At 46.4% G+C, this 8,602-nt stretch overlaps 1 protein-coding gene across 1 annotated transcript in view; it reads right to left on the bottom strand.

Annotated features, from left to right (window-relative positions):
* The window catches only part of NT5E (5'-nucleotidase ecto), a 50,340-nt gene extending 41,744 nt beyond the window's left edge, over window positions 1-8,596 (bottom strand). Inside the window, exons 1-3 of the mRNA XM_019520392.1 lie at window positions 8,510-8,596; window positions 2,195-2,417; window positions 535-723 (exon numbers count right to left, since the gene is read on the bottom strand). Of these exons, the coding sequence (XP_019375937.1) occupies window positions 535-723; window positions 2,195-2,417; window positions 8,510-8,536 (439 nt within the window). The 5' untranslated portion in view covers window positions 8,537-8,596. The remainder of the gene's footprint in view (window positions 1-534; window positions 724-2,194; window positions 2,418-8,509) is intronic.
* Between the last annotated feature and the right edge of the window lie 6 nt (window positions 8,597-8,602).

Raw genomic sequence — 8,602 nt, forward strand, 5'->3', positions numbered from 1 at the left:
AGCCCTGGTGAACAGACTTTCCCCGAGTCCCTGCTGGTGGCCCCTGATAAAGTTGTAGGCAGCCACAAGATCCCCCCTCAGTCTCCTCTTGCAGAGACTGAAGAGATTCAGGTCCCGCAGCCTCTCCTCACAGGGCTGGCCACGGAGGCCCTCAACCATATGAGCGGCCCTCCTCTGGACCCTCTCCAGGTTCCCCACGTCCCTCTTGAAGTGCGGCGCCCAGAGCTGGACACAGTACTCCAGCTGTGGCCTGACCAGCGCCGCATTGAGGGGGAGCAAGACCTCTCTGGACCTGTTAGTGATGCCCCTGTTGATGTATGACAGGGTGCGGTTGGCTCTGCCTATTTTAAATTAGTATAGTTTGATTGCAGTCACCACCTAAAGAGACAGCCAAAGTATTTAGTTAGCAGTAGATCATATTTTCTCAAATTCTCTTACTTCAATAACGATTTCCTTTAATTAACAATCAGTTTTTTCAACTGACACTCATTTTAAGGCCTACTGTAGAAACACTTTCAGTAAGAGGAAAATTACCTGTATACAGAAATGTGTTTGTATGTCCCCCAACAACAACATCCACTCCTCTCACTTTTTGAGCAATTTGTTGGTCCACCAAAAAGCCAGAGTGTCCTAGTGCAATAATTTTGTTCACTCCCAAATTGATAAGTTTGTCCACTTGTGGTTGCAATGCTTCAATTTCATCTTCAAATATGATATCATCTCCTAAAAAACAGATATTTATTAATGCTTACAGAAGTAAGAAAAGAACCCTCTAAGATAATTTATAAGTGGTGGCTGGATCCAGTAGCGCAATGGAGGCCTTCAAAGTAAAGGTAAATATATCAGTACATATCGGATAAGCACCGATATAAGGAAAATTGACATTATCAGCAATCGACTTTTTTGGCTGATGTGGCTGATAATGTTGCCGATAAATGCCCCGTGCATAGGTCACCAGGAGCACAGCCCACCAGTGAGAAGAGCAGTGTCAGGTTGGTAGGTCTGTTGTGGGGGAAAGGGTAGGGGAGGGAATGGGTGTGGGGGGACAGATCGAGGCCCCCACGGTGAGGAAGGAAGGGAGGGAGTGGGGCTGGGGCTGGGGCAGGGAAAGGGGCAGGCGCTGGCCAGCCAGGACAGGGCACAGGATGGGATAGAGCCATGAGTGGCTCATCTGGGGGACATGGGGGGAGCAGCTCCCGCCTCTACACACACTTCGAGAATGCATGTGGGCATGTGCCCCTGGATCTGTGAGGGGAGCAAGGGTAGGCTGCTACTGCAGGCTGGGGCCAGGGCTATGCTGGGCTCTTTCTGGCCATCGGTGGGGCTGGGGCTGCAGCAAATCTTAGAGTGGCTAGAACCCCTTCCTGTAGCCCTGCTCCCTGCAACCCCAGGACAAGATGCTCGCAGCTCCGTCCTGTGCCCCACCCTGCCCTGGTTGGGCAGTGCCCACCACTGCCTGAGCCCCAGCCCCACTCCCACCCTCACCGCAGAGGCCTCGATCTGGCCCCCCACCACACCCCTTCCGTCCCCCAACCCATTCCCCCACAACAGACTTTTCAGCCACTTACCTACCCTCCAAGCTGCTGGGCTGTATATCAGTGATCAGATCGGTATCAGCCCAAAAAATTTCTATTGGTACACTCCTACTTCAAAGAAAAGTACCAGCTGGCTGCTGGCTACAGGATACTCTTTAAGGTTTCCTTTGCTCATTGTTTCCACCTGTTTATGTTGGCAGCCTTATGTAAGAAGAATATTGCTGGATGACAATGGGAACATGAGGATGGAGTGTTTCAATGGGCTTATAATTTATTAAAGTATTCTAACAGCAGTTTTAGACTGGAGAAGTGACAACAAACAGTATTGGTAGTACAGAAGGCATACTAATAGATATGTATACTAATAGATATGTTACTTCACCTTGTAACGTGAAGTTGTCTGGATATCTAAACTCTTCAGAGGTTCCTGTTCAGAGGAAGTCCAGGAACATTACTTGATTTTTTGATAACTATGGTGAGTTCCTAGAAGAAACTACTAGAAATAAATCAGCGCTATGTAGGCACAATGTAGAATTCAGACTCACGCTGAATCTTATAAGTTAGGAAACTGGAGGGACTTCACGTTACAGAAGATTGCTGGATCTAGTCAATTTTTAAAAATGCTTGGACTATTCTTGCAATACTAGGAGAAAGCATACCTGGATTTGAAAGAAAAGAAGTCTCCTTTGTGGTATAGCCAACAATTCCAATTTTTTCTGAACCCACGTTTACTATTTTGTAAGGTAGGATATATCCAGTGATGTTGCTTGCTATTGTTTTTTTTGCCTTAATGTTGGCACTCAGGATAGGAAAATTCACATTTTTAAGTAACGGATTCAATAGTCCATCCAACCCATTATCAAACTCATGGTTCCCCAAGGCCTAAATGAAAAACAAAGAGGAAAATTATGTTAGATTCCATCTCAAAATTACTATTAATGCTCTCTCACAAGTAACATACTGGGCATGCTCTACCAAACTTTGTTTGACAGAACAACAAAATTTTGTTCTGGAGTGACAACATCCTGTCATGTTCTGAACAAAGTTCTGTTGTTTCTCACTAACACAAGCATGCTATATGCAATTCTTATCTTTTCTTCTGTTTCTTCCCTTATAGCCCTTCTCCCCTTCCCTTCTGCTTTTTCTTTCTATTGATCTCATTACTTATGCTAGTGCCTGGAATCAAGCAAAAGCACCAAGCCAGATGCTTTGACTGAGGTGATAAGTGTGTAGCAGAATGTGCAGATTCAAAAACATGAATGCTCCTGCTGTGATAATTATGACTAGATATGGCCCAGTAGGGAGATAGGATGAATGTCAAAACTACTGAACATCTTTCTGCAGGTACAAAGCTTGATTGGTCAATGCGGAGAAGCTTGAAACTCCTTTAAACAGGGGTTGGTAAGACTAAAGTTAACATGCAACTGTGGGGATACTCAAACAACGCAAACATCACATGCAAATGCAGAGGAAACTTCCAGACTAATGAATGCCAACTGGCCTGCCCACATATTGGAGAGTCATGCACCAATAAGGACCTTGCTAAGGCACAGGATCAAGCAATGATCAAGATCAAGCAAATGTGCCCATTTTTTAACTCAAATTTGAACATGATGATGTCCTACTTTGGCATGGTTGCTGCGGACAAAAATCAAATTTGAATATTGGCATAAAACAGGGTAGAAGCATCTGTATCTTTATATTCTTAAAACAGTACCAAGAATAAAGTGTACTAATACACACCCTGGATGACTCTGGGTATGTCTACACTGTTTCAGACTGTGCTAGAGAGCACTACTGAGAAAAGACACCCCCCATCACCTTACTCATGATCCATGCACACCAAATGCTGGAAAAAACACAAATGTAGCTTCTATGAGCACTAATAAACATGTAAGACATGGAGTGCAACAGAACTGGTTGTACTCTGTGCAGGCACCAATAATCCCTGCTTTACATGTTTTCATTCATTGGTGGGCCCAGAATAGTTTTTTCATGACAATGCTCCCTAGAACGGCTGGAAGTGATGTAGATATGCACTTTGTCTCTGCATTGGAGGGAACAGAGCTAGGAAAACCAGGCTGTCACTTTCTGTTCAAAGACAAGAATGCAAGCAACATGTTTATTTTGTATTTGGAAAGTACAGTGATTTCATTAATAAATGTCAGAGTAGTAATAGTACAGTATGTTATTTTTAAATGTAAGATGTGCTTTAAAAGAGTAGAAAATTCACGTACAGACTGTGGTTCTTAATGTACTGACTGATATTTTGGTAAACTTTATTTGCATTACAACATTATATAGCCAAGTACTGCCAGAAAAAAAGCAATATGGTACATACCAGTATAAATAAAAATCATTTGTTTGTATTTCATACCCCTACATTCTTAAAACCATACCAAGAATAAAGAGTATGATCTATGAAAGTCAACAGCAGAATTACCCTGGAAGTCAGTAAATTAATGGTCCTTCTTCCCCCACCCTTTCTCTGGAAAGCTAGTATCAATGTTTCATCAGTCAGTACAGAACATTGTATATACTCGCTCTACTCAGCTGAAGCGTTCCTGTGCATTTTGGAAAATGCTGTTCCAGTCTACCATAAACTTCTGGCAAGCTTTCAGGCCTGAGAGAGATCATACCAATCCTACGCAGAAAAGAACTATAGTTACTTCTCATTCCCGCTGCTTTAGACTCTACCTGTATTGCAGGTGCCTTTAATGAAGACCGAATTTTGCAAAATAAAATGCAAAAGAACACTTACAAATCTAAAAAAATGCACTTTGGTTGCCAGCCATATACTATACGGATCTCTCTATCGCAGTGGTTTTCAACCTTTTTTCATTTACAGCCCCCTGAAACATTTCAAATGGAGGTGCAGACCCCTTTGGAAATATTGAAGGAGGTGTGGACCCCTTTGAATTGTAAGTGTGAGTATTCACATACTTCTGATTGATCATAGTCATCTTTTGCCCCTTAGGCATAGTCCGTGGACCACTGTTTGATGGCAGCAGAAAAAAAAATGTATTTAATTTTTTTGCTTGTTATGGGGAAAAATATCCTTATAGACCAAATAAAGGTCTAGATCAGCATGGTAAAATGAGAATGCGCATTTCTATCACCATTCAAGATACTGTGACCTATCAACACTTTGAGGTCTGCAGGCAGAGCTGGAAGGACTTGAAAGACAATCCTTTATTCAAATGAGGTGCAGATGTGGGAAGATATGCAAGAATAGGGAAGGGCACAACAACAAAAATCCCCAAGCCATATTCCCTTGCTCTGGCTTTCCCAATCACCATGCAAGTTCCCAGCTCCAGTGCATGCCCAATAATTTTCTTGTGCTGCTCCAAGTTCTCCCTAGGCTCTCCTGCCTGTACCCTAGAACAATATCCTGGACCTAAGGCTCTCACCCTCCCCCTACTAAAACCCATCTTCAGGTCCAACAGGGCTTGGAAACTGCCATGGCAGAGCATGCAGTGTGGAATGGGGCATAACATTCCTCAGATCCCAATCATGCCATTGATACTTTAACATCTTTCAAGGATGAGAAATGTCTTCAAAACAAGACTTCTGGGAACAAAGCATGCAGAGCCAAGAAGCAGCACACACCCACAGTTCCACACACATATTTCCTAGAAAGGTTAGGCAAGGAAATAAGTGAAGCCTGCCTAAACTCTTTCCAACTGGGAGGCGCAGCTTGCAGACCTCTCTCTTTCTCTCTTGAGTCTTCCCTGAAGTCTTACCCCACTTTGTCCTCTCCCTTTCTACCATTGTATTCAAATCACTATCTCCATTTTAAACACTGTTTTTTAAAGGACGTCTTGCACATCCTTTCACAGCATCTGTTGAAGTAAGCTCCAGCTCTCAGAAAGTTTGTGCTATTTATACATCTCATTTAGTTAGCTTATAAGGTGCAAATTTACCCTGCCTCCTGCTTAATTTCAGACTGACAGGGCTAACTATGTGTCTCCTCTCTGAATGTCAACAATTTTCTTCACTGACACCCTGTGGGCAACTTCCCTCTGTTCACCCCAAGCCACCTCTCCTTCACTGATCTGTTAGATCAGCCCTACAGGTTTTTTGATCTATCTTTTCCCAGTCTCCACAAATCAGCCCTCTCTGCGGGGATTCCAGGCACTGGGAAATTGTGTTCAAGATGCTCTTATCTAAGCCATTGTTTTATCCTTCCTTTACATACAAAGGATCCAACTATAACAATCTCTTTCAAGCCCTTTCAAGGCCGCCTATGATTTAACTCTACGCATTCAGCAGGGCAAACCTGGGAATGAAGGAGTGCAGCCTGATACATGATAGTCACAATGCAAGACCAAACCTTATGCATCAGTGGGTGTGTCTACACATGCAGGAATGCATCATTACTATGGCACAGTTAAGTTTAGTACCTCTAACACGAGGTACTCACTAAACGTGCAGTAGCCGATGCTACTGCGCAGTAGCAAAGGCACACTCTTTTCCTGACGTTTAATGCACAGCAAACTAATTCTACTGCGCATTTAGTACATTAGCACAGCTTTTGCTGTGATGCACGAATGTGCAGTAGAATTAGACTTCTGTGCATTAAGTGTCTCATGTAGATGCACCCAGTTAGTCTAAAAACAAACTAGGTAACAAAACTAATAACAAGAGAAAGTTTGTTTCCACACAGCATGAATCAGAACTTTTTTGACCTTCAATACTGCAGGTGGCAAGTCGGAGAGGCCCAGTGGAAAAAACCCTGGTTGTACCCAGTTCCCTCTCCCTTTCAGCATCCACTCCCTGCCCTTGTGTGACAAAGGAGATCGGGCAAGATGACCTGTGATCTGGCTCAGTAAATGCCAGCTCTTATGATGATGCCCCACACCATCTGCAACTTCCATTTCAAAATCCTAGATCCACCCAGGCTCTCTACAGATCTGATTCAGTGCAAATTGACCCTGCCTGACTTCAGCCTGACAGGGAAGTCATGCAGCATGTAATGAAAGTTTGAGATTCACTGCCACCAGATGCTGTGGAAGCTGACAGTTTAGACGGATTCAAAAAAGGATGGGCTGGACAAATTCTTGGAAAAAATGCACATCAATAGCTGTGAACATAGGAATGAGGGCTACAGCCTCTGAGTGGGAACTTCCTAAATCTTAAATGCTGGAGGCTACAAGTGAGTAAGGAACAGGAAAAAAACCCTGGTCATAACCTTTTCACTCTCCCTTCCAGCATCCACTCTTTGCCAATGTGTGACAGGCATTTTAACATGCCGTTCCAGAACAGAGGCCAAAGCCCAAGAAGTAGACCTATAAGCCCCACTTGATGAGGGGGGCCACTGGCATATTTATGACACAGGCATATTTGATTGGCATTGCAACCATGCACCATCAAGTAAAGCTAAAAGACCTCCTTAATCTGAGGGGGCACTAAGTACACATCAAGTGATTACAGGGGGCAACTAAAGAAAAAAAACAGGGAAGTGAGGGGTAAAGTTTATAAACAAGTGCACCAAGAGCTAAGGGGGGACACACTGCGTGACTCAGGCCTATTTAACACATATCGGTAGCATGGGCCTTCCACCCACAAAGCAACGGTTATCCCCCGCTGCTAACAGAAGCGGCCGTTGGGTGTGTGCCAACTCAATTTGTGGAACAAATAAGTAAAATAGGGAAAGAAGTGAGTCAAAGGTTCAAAATGAGTATGCCAAGAGGGGACACTGAGCAGAGCACACCAGCCATTGAACGAGTCCAAAGAGCCAGTGGGCACCGCCCAGTGAAACTGCACAGAGACAGGAACAGACAAGAAACAGGAAAGCTGCCCCACAGTCCCCGAGGTTCTCCTGGCCGCAGTCTCCTTCCTGCTGAGATAAGTGGCAAGCTTGGCTGAGGCCAGGAGTATCCCCATGACACACCTATTTGTTGCTTAGGGAGCCTGAGCCAGTGCCCACAAGGAAATGCTATAGGCTTCCCTTAGAAACGGAAGCCACTAGCCAGGCAATAACTGAATGCTTGAGACAACTAAAGACAAAGCAGGGACAGGAGTTATGGTCGAAGGTTTTAAATTAGAGTGCCAGTAGCAGAGCACACCCAGCAGCCCACGCATGAGTCCAAGGAGCCAGTGGACACTGCCCAGCAAAACTCTACCCAGAGACAGGAATGGACGAGGGACAGGAAAAAGGCCCCACAGTCCCTGGGGTCCTCCCAGCCACAGCCTCCTTTGCGGCGGGATGGATGGCGAGCTTGGCTAGGGCCAGGAGGATCCACGTGCCATAGAAGACTAGGCAAGACTGAGCTGGGTCTGACCCAGCAAAGGGCACTTCTGCTCGAGCCCCTGGCTCCATCTGCAGCCGAACACGGGCTCTGACCCGCCTCAAACAGGCTGGGGACGGCGCTTTCCGCGCAGCCGTTCCCTCCTGGCCACCTGCATGGCCCGGTGGGCACAGTGGTCACTGTGTGGGGCCTTCAAGTGGGGCAACCGGTTGTTTTTTAAAAGGAAAATTGTGCTTGTCCCAAGTCAAATCAATTCCAAATCCGTGAGTCATTCAAGAACCATATCTGGTCCTACTACCTGCAAACTTCCTCCACCCCAGATGTTTCCAAATCCTCTGGCAGGCGTCCTACGTGCAGTGCAGGCCCCGGCCCGGAGGCGTGGGGCTCGGGTGCCCCCCGCGGAGTTTCGGCTGCCCCCGGCTGTACGGAGCAAGCTGGGAAGAACTCTCCCGTTTCCAGAAAGCTGGTGTAAAGCCACCATCTTCCCAGGGGAAGTGAACGCCGGAGGCTACCTACGCCTTGCCGGGGTCCGGGTATCCCCTGCGAAGACAGAGGTCTTCCCCTGCAGCTAGGAAAGCCACTTCAGTGGTCCTGGTGTTTCCCCTGCCGGCAAGCGGGACGCCTGCCTACCGGCCCCAGAGCCGGGCTAAACCCAGACGGCGCCCTGCGCAGCCCGCCCGCTCCCTCCCGGCCCCGGCCCCGGCCCCGGCCCCGGCCCCCTACCATGGCGTCGTAGCCCAGGCGGTTCATGAAGAAGGCCGCCTCTTCGCCCCGGTAGTAGCTGAACCAGACGGTGCCCTGGTACTGGTCGCCCGC

This window comes from Gavialis gangeticus, unplaced genomic scaffold, assembly GCF_001723915.1.
Source record: "Gavialis gangeticus isolate Ggan-Ray unplaced genomic scaffold, GavGan_comp1, whole genome shotgun sequence".
Classification (NCBI taxonomy): Eukaryota; Metazoa; Chordata; order Crocodylia; family Gavialidae; genus Gavialis; species Gavialis gangeticus.